General features: G+C 29.1%; 1 protein-coding gene and 1 long non-coding RNA gene across 2 annotated transcripts; one reads left to right on the top strand and one right to left on the bottom strand.

Annotated features, from left to right (window-relative positions):
• The first annotated feature begins 1,289 nt into the window (after window positions 1–1,289).
• Window positions 1,290–3,272, top strand: LOC127144450 (uncharacterized). Its single transcript, XR_007816093.1, has 2 exons — window positions 1,290–1,632; window positions 2,985–3,272. It is a non-coding gene; the product is annotated as an uncharacterized LOC127144450 (long non-coding RNA).
• A 12,412-nt stretch (window positions 3,273–15,684) lies between these two features.
• Window positions 15,685–16,396, bottom strand: LOC107991540 (cyclin-dependent protein kinase inhibitor SMR3-like). The gene has a single exon (XM_017046618.2). The coding sequence runs from the start codon at window positions 16,302–16,304 to the stop codon at window positions 15,918–15,920; it is 387 nt and encodes a 128-aa protein (XP_016902107.1). The 5' UTR covers window positions 16,305–16,396; the 3' UTR covers window positions 15,685–15,917.
• Between the last annotated feature and the right edge of the window lie 3,333 nt (window positions 16,397–19,729).

The raw sequence follows: 19,729 nt of genomic DNA, 5'->3' as shown, positions 1-19,729 counted from the left end.
AAGCCCTTGTTTCAATTAATTCATTTACACAAATGCTCAACAAATCAACGTAATTAAATGTGTCATTTTCATTTTAATATTTGATTATCAATCGACTAAATACAATACTCTCATAAATAATTGTTGAATAAGAAATTTTGGAACCAATCACAAATTGCCACATCATTTACTAAAACAATTGTATTTGAGATTAACTAAAAATTGACATGTGTCCCAAATTAAATTTAAAGACAAATTGGACAATTCTAATGATGTCAGGTGTTTTTATTATGGCAATTGGATCAAATTAATTATTTTGGTTCAATTAAATATTATTTAGTTAGGCTAAAATTCAATTGAGCCAAAAAATAAGCTTAATTTAGCCTATAATAAAATATGACTCAAATCCATGTGATTGAGTCCATGGGTATGGTCCATGGACCAGAACAGGCTCAAGTCCATAAAAACCCACCAGGGAACTCTATAAATAGAGGAGTTCTCTTCATTTGTGGAGAGGCAAATTTTTAACTTCAGAAGGTCTAGAGAGAATTCTCCCAAGAGATAGAAGACTTCTCAACTATGAAGCTCCTTTGAAGATATAACCTTTCTTCCAAGACTCCAAGAACACTTTCGAAGATTGAAGCTCCTTTGAAGATACAAGCTTTCTTCCAAGTCTCTAACTTCAAGAACACCTTCAAAGATTGAAGCTCCTTTGAAGATACAAGATTTCTTCCAAGACTCCAACTTCAAGAATATCACGTGCTTCGCTTCCTCAAATCAAGCGTAAGCATCCAGCCGATAGAGAATCAGAGGATCAAATTCTAGAGATCGAACCACATCGCATCAAATCAACGCAAATACAACATCAACACAAGTTCAACCCCACGAATCAAATTTCTTAAAAAATCTCGTGTGAACAATAACTATACAATATATTTCAAATTTACCAAAGTTATAAAAAATAGTATATAAACACCGGAAAGAGTTGTTATCTCAAATCATTTAGCAAATAAATGCACAGGATCTAAAATTTCAAAAGAGAAAACATAAATGAAAACTATTATTGTATTTGTAATTTGACTTGGGATTCAATTCATTTACTTATAAAAGATAAAAATCATTGTAAGAAATCAAGAAAAATGAGTAAAATTGTCCAAAAAAATAAATAAAAACTAATTTTCAAATAATTATAAACTAAGGGCCTATTTGGCCCGGTGAGTGAGGTGAAGTGGAGTGGGCTATAATCGTTTGGCCCACGAGGTATGAAATAACCCTAATATTCCTTCACTATTCTCCTCTCCCTAGCTCATGCGTACTGTTATCCACTCCCTCTCAACTCCCCACTTCGTCTGCCTTCTTTCACAATCCACTTCATCTCCCTTCTCCACGATCAACTTCGTTTCCCCTTCTTCTCCCTTCTTCCGTTCTTCTCCTTGTCACACATTCTTCTCCTTGTCGCTTATTCTTCCCCTTTGCCGCTCCAATCTCCCAAAACATTTTCTTTTTGGCCATCATTCACGGTACCAACAAAACTTGGTTGTTAGGGTTTGTGAATTTTTTTTTTTGGAGCTTGGTAGGGTTTTTGCGAGGATATGAGCAAGGTTAGGGTTCAAATTGCGCATGGTAGGGATGAAGATTTCTCATCCCTTCACGGTTTGTATCCCTTCTTTGTTATTTTATAAAAACCGATGATGAGGTCCCTTTGTTTTTCCTGATCTATTCATGAAATTTTGTGATTCTTTTCTTGAAGTCGATGATGAGGTCCCTTTCTTTGTTTCATAAATTTATATTGTTCTTTGTATTTCTTGAGTTTTCTTTTTCAATTGGTGTGTGATTCAATTTTTGTGATCTATTACCATATGAATTTTCATATGATTTATGTTGCTTTGTGTATTTTTCGAGCATTGTGATTCTTGATTTTCTACTGTAAATTTTTTACTCCATGTACTCCATGCGTTGAAGCCGATTGATTTCTATTTTTTCTAATATGTGACCATCTGAGGCTGAGGTTGATTTCTTTTGCTCTCTGTATTTTGTGACCAATGTGATTTCTGTATTGCTCTCTATATTTTGCGATCAATTTTGATCAATGTGATTTATGTTGCTTTTACATCATTGTCATATCCCTTGTTTTTTAGATTCATATATTCACTACTGTTTAGGTTCTGGTTAGGATATATCCCTTGTTTTCATGGATTTTTTTATACTGTTTTGGCTCTCTGAAAAATGAAATAAAGACAACATTGCCCACGTACTTCCTACTTCATTACTTTGTTATATAGGGTGTATTTGGTAGTCACTATTGCTCTAAAAAAGTTTTTCAACATCTACCCATGTATTTCATGAGTCAACATTTTATAATGTTATGTACTCTTTATTTGGTAGTTTTGGGTTAAAATCATGGACTTCTTCACCCAACCATTATAAATGGTCTCAATTTAACTCGAGCATTCTTCAACCTCATCCCATATCTGTTTCATGATCATTCCGTGGTAGACTTCTTATTTTCCACTTATGTTTGCTCTTCGATTGTTTAGACGTATGAACATAATTACATTGGAACTTTTTTGTCATTCTCTGTTATGCATTTGGTCTTTGTTTCTTTATTGCTTGGCACTGAATAAGGCTAGACCAGTTCTTTTGTAGTTGTGTACTATATTTCCTGTTTGTTCTGTTTGTATGCAAAATATATTTCTCTTTGTTTTGCATGTTTCATTTCCACGTGATTCATATCCAAAATGCTGGCATGTTTCATTATATATAGTTGAACTTGAATTTCTTACCTCTGAGGCTTGTCCAATTAAACTTTTTTACCTTATATCTATTGTCCTACATTTATTTAAACTTTTCTTACCCTTCTATTTTTAAACCTTATACAGGTGTATGTCAGGTTAACCAATAGTGATATGTCATCATTCCTTCTACTTTTGTAATATCATTAATGTGTATTGCAATTTTTTGAATGAATTTCGTCGCTAACATTTGTCTATGTGATGTTTTTTCAGGTTAGTGAAGAGCAAGAGTCCATTAGTCAAGGTTCGTACACCAATAACTTAGATGGTTGGAGTAGTTTTTCACCATTACTGGTTTGTAAATAGCATCTTATAATAGTAATTTTTGATATGGCTCAATCTTGTTGGAAGACATGTAATTACACCATAACATATTCATTATGACTGCTACTTTTCAACTTTATATTCATTTTATCTTGATATTTATTGACTTTAATTATTAAACTTATTCATTATGCATTGTAGCAATTAAATAAAATTGTGTATGCACAAATGTATTAATTATTGTCCATGTTTTGCAAACATATTAGTAAATTTTATGCAACTTTACCATGTCTTAAATATGTTTTGCAAATTCAACTATATAGAAAAGTATAGTGGTAATCCAAAAAAGTGGAAGGGTCTAAAAAGGGAGGGTGATAGGAATATGATTTTTATGGTTTTTCTATGGTTTAATTTTATCCAAGAATAAAGTTCAAAACTAGATTCGACGTTGGTGTGTTATCTATTTTTCTGCCCCATTATTATTCCTAATTCAATGTTCATCTTTTTCAATAATTTCATAAGGTTAGCTGTTCATTAGCTTATTGACTGTTTTAGATGGGATAAAATTTTACGGTGATCCATTATTAAAAATTGTTTGGTTTGAGAACTATGATTACATGTTTAAGTGACTTATGCATATGACATAAAATTTTCAAATGTTGCAAAGAGAGTCAAAGAGGGAATGGATGTTATTTCTCTTTAATTACATCACTATATATATTAATGGATTTAACCCAGATCTAAACTTTAAATAATTTAAAATTTAAAATTAAAACACAAACTTTGTTGGTTTGTATTTTGTATTGATTTTAAAATGGTTTAAATTATTTGTCTTGAATTTAAAACCATCACTAAAATTAAACCATAGAAAAACTATTTTTTTAAAACAAATTTTTCTTTAATAATTCAATCACGTTAATAATTTAACTTTATCTTCGTTTTCTATTTCTTCATGTTTTTTTATTTATCTAGTTGGTAATAAATTTTTTCTCCAAATTTTAACTAAAACCTACAGTGTTTTAACTCTAAACAAACGTTGGGAATTATTTAGGTCATCAATTGTCATCACATAATGGATCCACAAGAACTAGTTACGATACTTACAGTATTTACAACTTTCCAACGTCAGTTACTTCTAACACTAGAATTATTACTGAATGAGATCGTAAGAGGATAGAACATACATCATTTGATAGTAGACATCATATTAGACAATTAACATATTTTCGACTAATCCATGAGTCAGATCTTTGCTGTCGTCAAAGTACGCGAATGGATAGAAGGTGTTTAGCCATTTTATGTCATTTACTAAGGATGACTGCTGGATTAGTCAGAACAGAAGTTATAGATGTAGAGGAAATGGTTGTCGTGTTTCTGCATATAGTAGCTCATGACATGAAGAATAGAATGATATAAAGGAAATTTGTATGGTCTAGTGAGACTGTTTCTAGACATTTCAACCTCGTCTTGTTAGCTGTTTTATGGTTACACGAAAAATTGTTGAAAAAACCTCAGCCAGTAACAAACTCGTGCACGAACTCGTGATGGAAATGGTTTGAGGTAAATACCAATTGTCAGGATGTTAGTTGGACCTTCCAAACAATATGCGTACGACTAAATATAATTTTATTATACCGTAGAATTGTCTTGGTGCGTTAGATGACACATACATTAAGGTGAATGTTACTGCAACTGATCGTCCAAGGTATAAGACACGGAAGGGTCAAGTTGCGACAAATGTACTTGTTGTTTGCGATACAAAAGGTGATTTCGTGTTTGTTTTATCTGGGTGGGAAGGATCGGCCGATGATTCTAGAATTCTTAAAGATGCAATATGAAGACGGACTGAGTCGAGTGAGTTCAAAATCGGACGTAAAAGTTTCTTTTCATCCGGCATTTATCCTTGCGGCAAATACTTTTATGCATACCTTGTAGGTTTAAATCCTACAGAGCTCCGTTCTTTCAGGCTCATCTCGCCGTGACCTTCTCTTGAATTCTCAAAACTTCTGTCGCTCCAAAAAAATCCCATTATTTGCTTAAAATGGATCGTTCTAGCAATGATGGGATTTATATTATGTTTACTAAAGGTTCCGAAGGGTAAATAGCTAAACCTTTTATCTCTTCATACTATTTATATTCATATGATGAGAATTCAAATAGTCGAATTATAAACAGGGTATTATTATCTCTTTGATGTTGGGTACCAAAATGCATAGGGTTTCTTAGCCCCATATAGAGGAGAAAGATATCATCTTTCAGAATGGCATGGAGGAGGTAATGCACCAACAATAGCTCGAGAGTTCTTCAATATGAAACATTCGTCGACGCGGAATGTCATCGAAAGAGCATTTAGGTTGTTGAAGGGTCGTTGGGCAATTTTAAGAGGAAAGTCATACTACCTAGTCGATGTACAATGTCGAACAATCATGGCGTGTTGTTTGCTATACAATCTTATCAATAGAGAGATGACTAACAGTGAAATAACCAATGATTTAGATGAGGGTAATTCAACGTACGCTACAACTGGAGGTGACGAGATTAATTACATTGAGGCTTCAAACGAATGAAATGAGTGGAGGGATCAATTGGCTCATACGATATTCAGTGATTGAGAGTTACGTGACTAGTAGTGCCTTAATACTCTTCTAATTACTATCATCACTTGAAATTATTTTGTCATTTGTTCTGAACTGTTAATGTGTTGTGAAACGTATGCACTAGGGACGGTCTTAATTTATGTCATACTTGTGATGTTTACTATTATGTAATTTTGATTGTCTATGATTAATTATGTTGAACACTAACACCTCTTCTTTCACTTTATTAAATGCTGCTAATATATACAATAGAATGGAAAGTTCGTCACGAGCATCGAAACACACATGGACTAAAGAGGAAGAAGCAGAACTGGCTGAGTGCTTGGTCGAATTAGTTTCAACTCGTGGATGGAGGTCCAATAATGGAACATTTTGACCTGGGTACTTGGCCCAATTACAACGGATGATGGCAAAGAAGTTGCCTGACACTTATATCCAAGGATCGCCTATGATAGATTTTCTTGTGAAATCTGTTAAAATAACCTACCAATCAATTGTAGAAATGATGGGACCATCGTGTAGTGGCTTTAGATGGAATGAATAATTCCAATGCATCATCGCAGAACATGAGTTGTTTGATAGTTGGGTAAAGGTATTAATTCCACAATACAATTGAATGTACTTTTTATTATCACAATCATGAACTCATCTGTCTAAATTACATTTCTACATAGTCATCCTACAGCGAAAGGCTTTCCTACACAAATCATTTTCATATTATGATGATCTATCCTATGTCTTCGGCAAAGATCAGGCAACAAGAGCATGTTCAGAGACCTTTTGCTGATGTAGGATCTAATGTGCCGAACATGTTTAATGACGGTGTTTCCCTCGATGATTCACATCGTGAAGACATCCCGACGATGTATAGCCAAGGAGTGCATATGCCACCAGATGAGATGTTTGGAACACCTGCAGGTCAAACAAGTGAGAGAAGAAATTGTTCAAGTGGAAGTAAGAGGAAACGAGGTAGCCAACATTATGAAATGGTAGAGGTGATCAGGAGTGCAATGGAATTTGGAAATGATCAATTAAAGGCAATTACAGATCGTGCAACGGATGTCGAATTGCGTGCTAAAGTCGTGAAACAGCTGCAAGATATCCCTGAACTACAAGCCGAGATAGGATAAAGCTTATGTAAATCCTATTCCGTAGTGTGAAGGGCATTGAGGGATTCTTGCCGATTCCAACAAAACTTTAAATTGGAGTATTGCAATGTTCTTTTGAAAAATAATGTTTGACCAATTAACGATTTTATGACTTTGTACTTTTATTTTGTGAACTCATAATCTTGGTTTGTATTGATCTAAGTTTTTAATTACAAATATTATGAAACTTTATATATTTATATTTCACTAAGAACATATCGTGGAGGAATTTAATTTTGTGGCATTAAATCTCCTTTAAAATTTGTCAACGATTTGTAGGGATGTCTTTGTAACATAATTTCAAATACGATCACCTAAACAAATAAGAAAATTACATTATGAAGATTATAGTTAAATTTATTAAACGAACTACATAATTAATGAGATTGAATAATATAATTTTGAAAAAAAATGTATTGCAAAAAAATAGTAAAAAAACACTTTTGATATTCCCCAGATTATAACAATCTACACCCAAACAAAAATTATAATAACACAGACTATAATAATCAGCATCTCAAACATTAATTATAATAACTCAGACTATAAATCTGCACCCCAAACACAGACCATAATAACCACAAATTATAATAACTCACTCCGCCCTAAACGACCCTAAGTGTAGAGGAGGAAAAAACTATTTTTAACCTCTAATTAAATGAAAAGAAAAAAGAAAAAAGAAAAAAAAAAGGGGTTGTTTCTAAAGTTCACACCTTAATTAAAATATACCTTTTAATTTAAGGGGAAATCATAAAAAAATTCGTGGATGAAAATTTAAATATTTTGATGTATATATATTATGAGACTAAAATGATTCTTAGAATTAATAATGTTGAAAGTTTAAAGGGAAAAAGAAAAAGAAAAAAAAAAAGATTTAAACATTCTTTTGTTACCGATAATAACAACAATAATAAGAAGAAGAAAATGACAAAGAGAAAGACATATTGATCAAAATATCATATATTAATTTGGTTAAATGAACAATATTCTTTCATTAAAATAAAAAAGTGGCCCCCACTTATGTATATATAAATTGCCATTTAAAAGTTTCAATCTATAAATTTTCGTGAAATTAGAATTTGACGAGACGAAAGAATGAAATTTAAAAATCTAATCCTTCCCTATAAACACTAAATATGAATATCTATTTATCATATATTTACAATAATATGTTTCTTTTTTCAAAAATATTAAAATAATATCTTAAAATTAACTTGAACATAATATGTAAAACATTTTTTTCAGCCGAGTTTGTAAAAAATATTTAAAATTAGGGATATTATTTTGAATGGGAAGTTGTAGAAAATGTTTTTAAAATATAGCAAACGCACCAAATAATAAAATAAAATTATTAGTCTAAAGGTTAATTAATATAACTTTAAAGTTTAAAAAATGATTAGAGAATGTGCCTTTTAAGTGATTTCGTGCATTAAATAAAGTCATGAATTAATTAGTTAATAGGCTACTTTTAAAATGCAAAAAAATATAAAGCTAAGAAGTAGTTGGTGACATTAACTTCATCTCCACACCTCAATTTAAATCTCCTAACAATATGTAAAAATCAATCTCATGAAATATTTTCTAATGGCAAATAAGGGCACTAGCAAACCTTTTTTAGTCTCTTCTATCGTAACAATCGTTTGGATTTTGACAAAATATTAGAAGAGCAGTTGACCCACCATCAAAAAGTTTGAATAAATTGATAAAACTCCAAGCAATAAGCATTATAAAAAAAATTATGCTTTCGGATTCAAATTATCACGGTTAGAAACACTTTAAGTTTAGGTGTGCTAACTATAATTAAATTTTCTTTTATATTTCTAGTTTGAGAGTTAGATTAAAGGATGTGAGTAGTTAAAAGTTTTGAGATAATGATTTTAATTTGTAATTAGAGTCGGGAAGAGATTTTTTATGTGATTGTAACAATTTTTTCGTATATAGTAAAATTTTCTAGTTGAGTTTTTTTTTTTTTTTCCTTCAATTTGAAGTTTTTCATGCTAATTATTGTGTCGTTCCTAGTTTTATTGTTCTCTTTTAATTTCTTTATTATTTTTCTACTTATTATTGTGGTAGAAGTGGTGGGTCTTTTCTTAATAAGTGGTATCAAAGTTTTAGGTTCAATTGATTCTTGAATTTTTAAGTATACTTTCCGATTGCAACATTGTTTGAACTTTCACATAATAAAAGAATTCTTGAAACTTATTGTGAATAATGTGAGGTGTTTTACAATTTGTTATTTTGCTAGGAAGTGAAATAGATATGCCAAACTTATGAGTCCACTGATTTTTGATATTGAGAAATTTGATGGAAGGGTCCTTCAAACTTATGGCAAAGTACAAGCCAAGGATGTGTCGATACAATTTGGGTCACACAAAGTCCTTGAATGAAAGACTAGATAGTGGTATTCAAAGGAGTTTAGAAGAGTCCAATGAGCATTCCACGAAAGGTTTTAAGAAATCCAAAATGAGTGATGAACATTGGGAGGAAATTGATTTGAGAGGTGCAAGTGAAATTCGGTAAATTTTGGCTAAGATTGATTTCACAAATATGCATGGAATTTTGACAAAAAACTTGAAACAATGTATCAGACAAATAGTATCTTAAATTTCGCACTCTACGAATAGTGGAATGTATGAAAATCTCAGATTATTTATGTACTCTTAAAGACATCTTTTATGAGCAAAAGGTCATTAGAGCAAAGATAGATGATGATGAAGATAAGACACCCAAACTCATCTTGTCTCTTCTCTCATTCTACGAACACATGAAACCAATCTTGATGTACATAAAAGAAATCTTAGATTTTGTTGAGGCTACTAGTAAATTTTTGTGAAAGGAAAGAAAGATCGAAAATCGTGAAGGGTCATAAAAGTTTTTCTGACGGTCGTGGAACTTACGTCCTACTCCAACCTTTACTCTCTTAGGGTAAGATTTAAATTCAAGTGCACAACTAATTATCTTTGATGAAGAGATGGAGTGTATATATATAAAGCCCAAGAAGCAAGGAATAATGGCTGTAATATACATATAGAGAGAGTAATTTAATTAAATGAAAGAAAATAATAATAATAAACATCCAAACAAACCTCTAAGAACAAGGGTTCAACCACTGAATATTACAATAGAAACAAAAAACTCTACTTAAAAGTAAGTCAAAACGATATGTTGCTAATAATTTAAAAAGTGGAAGAAAAACTGTAAACGACAACTCGTGGTACACTCATTTTCATGGCAAAGTTCGTAATCTCAAGCGTTGAACCCATTTTTTCTTTTAACTCTCAAACAATACTCTCTAACCCCTCTAAATTGAGTAGAAAATTGACTTGCAATTGTACACCAACATCAAACGCCACAGTAAAAAAAATTTCAAACAATCTTATACATCTTTTTTTTTTTTTTTTTTCTAAAACAAAAGAAGTGGAAACATTTGAATGAAGCTCAACGTATAAGAAAGCTTAAATTGAAAGAAGATTTAAAATATGGATAATAAACAAATACGTCAAACGCTAAATAAAATAAGAAGAAGAAGAAGAAGAAGAAGAAGAAGAAGAAGAAGAAGGAGAAGGAGAATAAATTGATTTTGAAAAGAAAAGAAAAGAAAAGAAAAGAAAAGAAAAGAAAAGAAAAGAAAATGGTAAAACGTCCAACCAAAGCGTTCACGGGATGATAAGGAAAGAAGAGAGAGAGGAGGAGGAGGTGGTGGGGGCCACAGAATTATTTTTTCAAATAAAAAGAAAATAGTCAGATTGTGGAAATTAATAAATCAAAATTCAAAAATAAATTAAAAAAAAAAACGTGGGTCCCGCAGTGGAACGGAAACTGCGGCACATGGTCGACGTGTATTAGAAGCGTTAGAAAACGACATCGTATCAAAGGTGTAGCAGCAATTTTTATATCCACCGTCGTCTCGGAGTGGGACCCATGAAAAGGGTAGTGCATGTGATCCGCCGCCACGCCACCTCCACCTCACCTAACCCCGCTCTTCTCTTAAAAGCCTCTTTATCTTCTCAATCTCATTAATTCTCTCTATTCTCTCCTTCTCTCTCTCTCTCTCTCTCTCTCTCTCTCTCTCTCTCTCTCTATATATATATATATATATATATATATATAATTCTTACAAACAATACACAATCTCATTCCAATCCATCTAATTAAATTAATGAGTTTACGACTAACAAGTTCTAAATGTCTATCATTCATGTTCAAGTAGGGACAAATTATAACTTCAATCGTCTTGATTCTTTGCCATCATGTTTAATCCCATAAACTATTGAGTTTTTTTATAAAAAAAAATATTAAAAGTACAGTTGTTTCATATAATAAAAAGGTTTAAGAAAATTATGGACTTCAAACACTACAGAAAGATCAAAAGCCTCTGGTTTTCAATTGTTCCAATGTTTATATACTTATTTTGTGTTTTTGCAAATAGGATATCAGGTAATATATTATTTGAACATATGTCTATAATCTAAAAATAACAAAGAAAAAGAAATCTAATTTGAAATAGATTGTCATATTTATAAAACCAAAAAATTAAGGGCTAAACATTTTTATTTTTGGTAGTATTACAAATATTAGCTATATATTTATTTACTAAAGAAAGAAATTGCCATTTATGTAAAATTGAAAAGTTTTGGGCATTTAACATAAAACGACCATATAAATGGGCCGAGACTTTGTTTGGGCTTACCTCCAATCCAACTACTCCATCAGCCTTTGCCTATAATCCGGACGATGGCCAATATCTATCTTTGTGTATCCTCTGCCAATTACTTGAATAAATAGTTACCAATACAGTAATTATAATCTAGATAATTAGGTATATAATAATATTTTTAAATTATTATAAATATAACAAAATCTGTTAAAATCTATCAATAATAAGAATATGGTAAACCATATTAATAGACCATGCAGCAAATGTTGGTCTATCACCGATAAATCACAAGATTTTATCAACGATAGAAGTCTATTATCGATAGACTTTGTTATATTTGTAATTTTTTAAAATATTGCTACATACTTAATAATTAGGGATCTTTTAAAAAATATAACAAATCAGCAAAATATTTACATCCTATAAAATAATTTTGAAAACAAAAAAAGCATATAGGCACACAATGAAAAATACAAAAAATTCTCCATAAACCACGCGGTAATATATTTTGTATACAATCGTTTAAATTTGGTTATTGTTTGGTACACGATCGTCTAAATTTGGTCATCTACATTTGAATAGCCAAATTATTTTTTCAATTTTATCATTTAATTTGGTTACACGATCGTTATTAAGTTACACGATCGTTTAAATTTGACTACGCTGAATGGTTTGATTTTTTTTTTCAAAATTTGACGATCGTTTAGATTTTGACTAAACAAAATTTTTCAAGATTATTTGATACACGATCATTTAGATTTGTTTACACGATCGTTTATTTTAAGATTTTTTGGTACGATTTTGTTTTAATTGTTTTAGTACACGATCATTTAGATTTGGCTATCCCAAATCGTTGGATTTTTTTTTTCAAAATTTGGTACACGATCATTTAGATTTTGCTAAATGATTTTTTTCAAGATTTTTTGTTACACGCTTTAGATTTGGCTAAACGATTTTTTTTATTTAGATTTGTCTAAAGAATCGCACGATCGTTTATATTTGGCTACTCCAATCTAAACGATTTTTTTCGAGATTTTTTATACACGATCTTTTATATTTGATTATCATAATCTAATCGATGTAAAAAAAGAGGAGGAAAAGAAGAAAGATAATCGAAAGAAATACCAGCAGAAAAAAATGAAGAGGAAAAGAAGAAAAACGATGGAAAGAAATCCTAAAAAAAAAAGAAAGAAATACCAGATAAAGAAATCAAAGTGAAGACAAGAAGATTGACAAAAGGTCAAACCTATAATATTTAGAAAATGGTAACTTCATGAGTTTTGTTGGGAGTTTGTTATATTTATGAAAATTTTCTTAATAATTATTTAAAAATTACTATTCATTATAATTACCCTAAAATTATCTCAAGACAAGAAATTTATATTTTCTGTTTTTTTTTTCAAAAATATTCCCTTTTCATTTATTATATTGATTTTTATTTTTCTTAAATTGAATTCTTAGCCGATGTTCGAAAATATAAACAAAATTTCTGAAATCTATTTTTTATTTTTAATATCTAAATTTTGACTTTTTATTTAAACCATGGGTGAAATATAGATAACAATGGATAGAAGAAAATTGAAATACTCCCAATGAGGACTAAATTTTTATTTTCTTATTATGTCATAAATAAACCCATATGGAGTGACTACACATAATTACTGTACATATTCGAATATCTAATCTTTTAATAACGAGTCTTTGAATAGTTTTGAAGTTATTCAAATCAATTTTGTCGATTCTAAAGGTTTTATAAAAATTGATATTTATGGTATAGAATCAAAAATCAATTTTGATTTTAGTTATTTCTAAATCAAAGCAAGTAAAAAAAAAAAAAAAAATACATATTTTGCTTTTGACGAAAGTAAAATTTAGATATGAACTTAGATAGTAAGATTTAGTCTATAAATTTTTTAAATTGTTATTCTTTAATCCCTAAAGTTTAATAACTAATAAATTCAATCCCTACCGTAAGTACTTTCCCTAATAATTATTTTTTTATTATGCATCGTCTTATTCTTGAAATTGAAAGATTAAATCATTGAAAATGGTAAAATATAGGAACTTATATGGTCAGAGTTTCCAATTTTGATTGATGCAAAATTTAAATATTGGTACGACAAGATGGCATGGCCTTTCATTTCTATGTTCTTCGTCTTCTTCCCCAACTTTATATTTCAACAAAATATATAATTAATGTGACTTGTTTCATCTCTAATTATATGTTCCAATCCAACCATTTCTATTGTTTGAAAATGTAATTTCACCAAATTCAAAATTACAATATTATTCCTAATCTTTTGTAAATGTTCTAAAATTATCTTCTATCCATTTAAATGAGATTTAAACTATTATACTCAATTTTGGGTACTTACTACAGCATTCAAACAGTAGTATACAAATAAAATTGAGTGTCCAATCCTAGTGAGATTATTGATATATATTACTCACGAGATTTGATTCGTATAGAACTAAATGAAAAGTTCTAATTTTTAATTAAATAAACCTATCATTTTGGGTACTAAATAATTAATTGGAAACATAATTTGATGAGAGAAAATTAGTTGCTCTCATTAATAAGAGTAGGACAAATAGATAAGTAAGTCTCTGATAGCTAACAGAGATTTTAGCTTTTATAATTGGATTGTGAACGAATAATTCATTAGAGCATCGATTGTAGTTGAATGTACAAAATGTAAGTCTAATTTATTAATTATTGTTTTTTTATTGAGAGAGATAAAATAATTTTTATAAACTTTATGTATGCGAGTGTCCCCTGTAGTAGACAGACAATTAGGGATCAATTTTAGTGGAAAGAAAAATTGAAACATTCAAATAAATATTCATATATTAATCGATGGAATTCATATTTATTATATTTGATGCATTAAATATAAAAACATTCTTAACTTATTAAACTTCAAAAAAAAAAAATATATATCAAATATTGATAAAAAAAAGAATTGCCAAACTATTTACCTTAATGACAAAATTAAATGTAGTAAATTTTTATTTGCTATAAAATGTAAATAGTTTATAAAAATTATTCCAATTTCCTAGAGAAAGAAGAATGGAAACATTCAAACAATTATCTATACAAATAGTAAAAAACCTAAGAAAAAATAGATTTTCAAGGATTAACGATTTGAAAAAATAATAAAGAATTAAAAACATGAAACTAATAAAGTATTTAACCCCATAATAAATGATGGGTTAAAGATGGTAAAAGGAAAAGAAAAAGTAAAAATAGAAATGGGGAATGAGAGTTGGTTACATTGGAATTGAGAGTGGAATGATTATACTTTTGGGAAGTTGCAAACATAAAAAGGCATCTTAGCTTTAGGATTATCTATTTTCGAGGAAAGGCGTGAGATTTTTTTTTTTTTTTTTTTTTCATTTTTTCATTTTAAATTAAACAATAATAACCTTTTCCAAAGTTGTAATTCCTTTTAATAATTTCATATGATCTCAAAAATAAATAAATAAATAAAAAAGAACAACATCCTTCTCCTCCTATGCTCTTTCCCTCTTCCCCATCTCAAAGGTCATTCATTCCTATGCCAAATATTATTATGGAATGCTTAATAAAAATGGTCAGAACAAAAATATTTCTTTTTTTTTTTTTTTTTTTTTGAAAAAAATAGATATAATATCAATAAATGTCTATTATTTGGTATATGTTGGTCAAAATGACATAAAAGAAATCAAACCAAACCACAGTTACATATTTGATAAAAGTCAACTGTAGTTATTTGAAAGGGACCCAATTAAATACATCATGAACAAAGACAATCAAAAAACGCCATTTATGGAACACATGAGAGAATCCTATGTGTTTATATATTTCTAATACCTTACCCCTTTCAAATTACACTCTCATTTTAATATTTTCTATTCTATTTATATAACTTCTTATATAACATACTTACTAAGACTCCTATTTCATAAATATTCATTCTTTTTTCTTTTGAAAATTATGCTCAATATTTTCGATTTTCTCCAAAAAAAAGAAAAAAAATTTAAGATACGAATTAATGTATGTACAATTAATTTTCAAAAAGCATAAAGCAAAACGATTATCAGCATTTTTATTATATTATCATCACTTAAATGTTGATATTTCAATTTCTAAGTCGTCTAGCTATATTTATGAACGATGAATCCGACTACGTAGTTGAGTAAACAACAAATTAATTAACTATTTCAAAAAAAAAAAAACCAAAAGAAAAAAAGAAAATAGAGAGAGATTCATAAATTTTGTTATGATATTATGTTAAAGATTCAGATAATTTTAAGCTAACAAAGTTGCACCTCGCGGCCGCCGGAGAAGATAGAAAGTCAGCCGGAGGAAAGATGATATCTAACCACAGATATTAATTTCTACAATATCAATTTTAAGAACTAAGAAAACCCAAGAGAAAAGAAAATAGTAGTACATTCTTTTTTGTAAAAGTTATGGATCAAAGTTTTTAAGTTTCTTTTATTGTCTAACCCTCTTGATCTTACCACCAAGGCCTACAAGAAACTCAGCTGGAAACAAAGACTGAATCTCAGAGGACAGATCCAGCAACAACCGGTGTCGTTCCACGGCCTTCCGCTTCGTCAACCGTCGAGGTTTTGGTTTCCTCGGCGCCATCGGGCACTGAATACTTGTGGGAATTTTATGCTCCAAAGATGTTGGAGTTTTGAACCCATTATCATCATCTTGAACGACTGAGTTGCTTCTTCCATTTAATGTCTCCTCTTGTCGATCTTCTTCTTGATCATCTTCTTTGGAATTGACATATCTCAAAAGAAAAGTGAATTCCATGGAGTTCACATCATTTTCAGAGAGCAAAATACTTGAATTGAAGTCGAAGAGTCCCATTTTCAATTCAAATAATAATTATAAGTGCATGGATTTTTCTTTTTAATTTTAAAAAAAAATTGAGAGATATAGAGAGAGGAGATGTTGAGGAAAAGAAAATTTTGGATGTGATGATATATAATAGAGGCAAAAAGAAAAAAAAAAGAAGAAAAAAAATGAGATTTGAAAGAAAGGATATATAATTATCAAAGCCACTACATGTTTTTGCTCTTTGTCCTGTGATTTTCAATTGCTTTGGATTTTAGCTCTCAAGGTGTTTCCAAATAGAGAGAGAGTGAGAGAGAATTTCAAAAGACACACATTAATTAAATAAATTATAAAAGATATAAAAGAAAAAGTGACCTTTTAATTTGTGCACTTCGGCGAAGGATCCAATGCAACAAATATACACTTCCTAAATGTATTCCTTATTTCTCTCTCTCCTCCAATGCACATCCATGAAATTAATCGATCACGATGTGACTGACAATTTTCTACATTGTTACATAAAAACATAAAAGACGGTATTATAAAATTTATCTTTACTCGAAGCTTAAATTTTTTAATTAATGATTTAACATGATATTAAAATATAAATAATATAAGAGGTTTGTATATTCAAAACCTTGCATCGTCATTCCTTTTTCAAATAATATTGATTTTCTTTTGTTGAGTGTCTTCAAGAGAGTGTTTAACTAATACGATATTAAATTTATCTTCAATCATCAATTTGAATTTTTGAGTTTTTCCGTGGGATCCCCTAAATTACCAAAGTCCTATTATATAATCATTAACAAATAGTTACATTGCAGTGACGTACCAAGAAATTTGGATATTGTTGGTACTATTTTTGTTAGTAAATCTTGCTAATAATAAATGACAGTTAGAAACTTTTATGGGTTACGCTATCTAGAAAAAGAGTGAGAGAAGATATATATATAATCTAAACAACAAAATATTTCTGTCAAATTTCTAAAGTCAATAGTACTATTAACCAATCAACAAAGACTTGCAACCATGTTGTTTAGTATTTATTTACCATCCAATTTTAATTTTATTTGTTTTAGGAGGAACACTTGCTATGGACACACAAAGCTTGACTGAGTTTTTTTGTATTAATATAGATAATCGTATGGGATTTGAAAGATTTGAAAAGTAGTAGGGTACTCTCACATATATTATCTACAATTTTTAAATTGATTATTGATTAAGACACCTAAACTAATGAATGATAATGGTAATTTAATTAGATGTCATCTAACAACATTATGTGAAATATGCACATAAGATTCGACGAGTGAAAATCAATATTAAATGAAAAGAAAATAACATGGTAGAAGCTTAAACTACAAGATCTTGAATTACCTGATTTGATATTGTCTTAAATCACCAATTGATCTAAAAATTTAAATGAATTCATACCTAATTCTTTTTTACTTTTCTTAAGTTTAATTTGTATTTGATTATAGAAATTTAAAAAAGTAACATTTTGTCCTTGAAATATGACTTGAATTTGTAATCAACCTCTAGATTTTATAAAAGTTATACATTATTCTTGAATCACATTTGTTCTTCTCTTCTTCTTTTCTATTTTGATTTTCTCTCTACAGTTATAGAAGTTACTTTTATTTTCTTTCTTTTGTGTTTCACCAAAGAGAACAGGCTTTAACCAAGCATGAAATTTCATCTAAGCAATCAAAACTTTTTATCAGATCTCTCTACGAACTTTGATGCAAAAAAAACATCCACGTGGTTCACTACATACACACACACAAAAAAAAAAAAAAAAAAAAAAAGAACACAAAGAAAAAGGAAAAAAGAAAAAAGAGAAAAGAAAAACAGCCTACGATTTAAAAAAAAAAAACATGCATGAACAATGTATGTGTCGTGTTATGGTGATAGGTTTGTCGGCAAAATGTTGTTTGTTCTTTTCATTGTTAATTAAATAAGGAAAACCTAAACTAAAAAGGTGGTGGCTTTGTTTAATAATAGATTTAAATATATTATTTTAACTAATCTCTATGTATACTTTTACCTATTACTTATTTTAATATTCATACTTTCAATTTTAGTTTATTTGTGGAAATTTTTTTATTTTCGTCCGCCTGATATTTAAGCAAACGAATTACATAGCATAATGTCATATTCTTTTCGAAGGAGAAGGTGTCATAGATTCATTAACAATATCTATTTGGGTGTGTGAGTAGGCTTTTATATTGGGTTTGTGTTAGCTTGTAGTTTGCTATAATATTTTTCAACCAAAAAAAGTCATTTATTACTTACAGACTTTTAAAAATGAAATTGATTAAAAAGTTAAATTATAAGGGTAAAAAACTGCAATTTTTTTTTTAAATAAATGAGTTGTTTAGGTTTAAGATAAAATTTTATATATTGAAAATGAGATATTGAAAAAAGAAAACTTTACTGCATTATTAAATAGATGAAATATTTTTTTCGTTGTCAATTTAATTAATCTTTAAGATAGAGCTCCATCTTATTTTAATACAAAATATGATATAATAGTAAATTTACTCTCACTTATATTAATTTAAGTTTTTAGATTAATCAATGGTTTATAAAAAAAATATATGTATATAAAATATAAAGACTAAATAATGAAGAAAAATAAAAATACAGTATGAAATAAACTGGTAGTCAAAAGTATATATATAAAGAAAAAGAAAAACTTAGGGTATGTAATTTTGGGGAGAAAATTATGTGGTTGGAAGGATTGATGTGTAAATATAAAAAAGAAGAGGGGGCGATGTGGAATGTGTAGACAACCTCTCTTTGGTATGATCATTGTTCCCATGCATGCTCACCCCTCTCATCTAAACTTAACTTTTACTCTTAAATTATAAATGATTTGTTGATGATGGATTAGACTTAGTATGGTCAAGATTTTCAAAATATTTGTCTAAATATTTTATTGATTTGACTCTCAATGTTCTTTTTTTTTTTTATGTGAAGTAGTGGACTTAACCAATTAAATTTACTGATCTACACAAAAGCTCTTTTAAGTTTGAAGAATGACTATAAGATAAACTTTTAATACCATTTATGAACTTGAACTCCTAGCATTAAGTTATGAATTCATCGCCAAGTTTTATTTTAAATTTTTTTTAGTATAATCGTGAGATGGAGAGATCAAAATTTCAAATTTAAAAAAGAAAGTCACAATCTAATTTATTATAGAAAAATTGCATTAGATAACAAAAAAGTTTAGAAAAAAATAGTTCATAGCATCTCTTTTTAACATATTGCAAACCTAATAAAAATGACAAGTAATTAGATGATACTAAATTTACTTCCGCTGTTTTTCAATAATCCTACTAAAATAGATTAAAAATAATAATAATAAAAAAAGAATATTCACATCACTAGAACTAATAAAATATGGTACGAATATAATTGACTTGCACTCTACTTTTTCAAATTTTACTATA

Source organism: Cucumis melo, chromosome 12 (genome assembly GCF_025177605.1).
Source record: "Cucumis melo cultivar AY chromosome 12, USDA_Cmelo_AY_1.0, whole genome shotgun sequence".
NCBI lineage: Eukaryota > Viridiplantae > Streptophyta > Magnoliopsida > Cucurbitales > Cucurbitaceae > Cucumis > Cucumis melo.
This window is presented reverse-complemented; position numbering and strand designations above follow the sequence as displayed.

What these genes read in the sequence shown, in the direction of transcription:
- LOC107991540 (XM_017046618.2), bottom strand. Translation starts at nt 16,304, where the DNA reads ATGGGACTCTTCGACTTCAATTCAAGTATTTTGCTCTCTGAAAATGAT.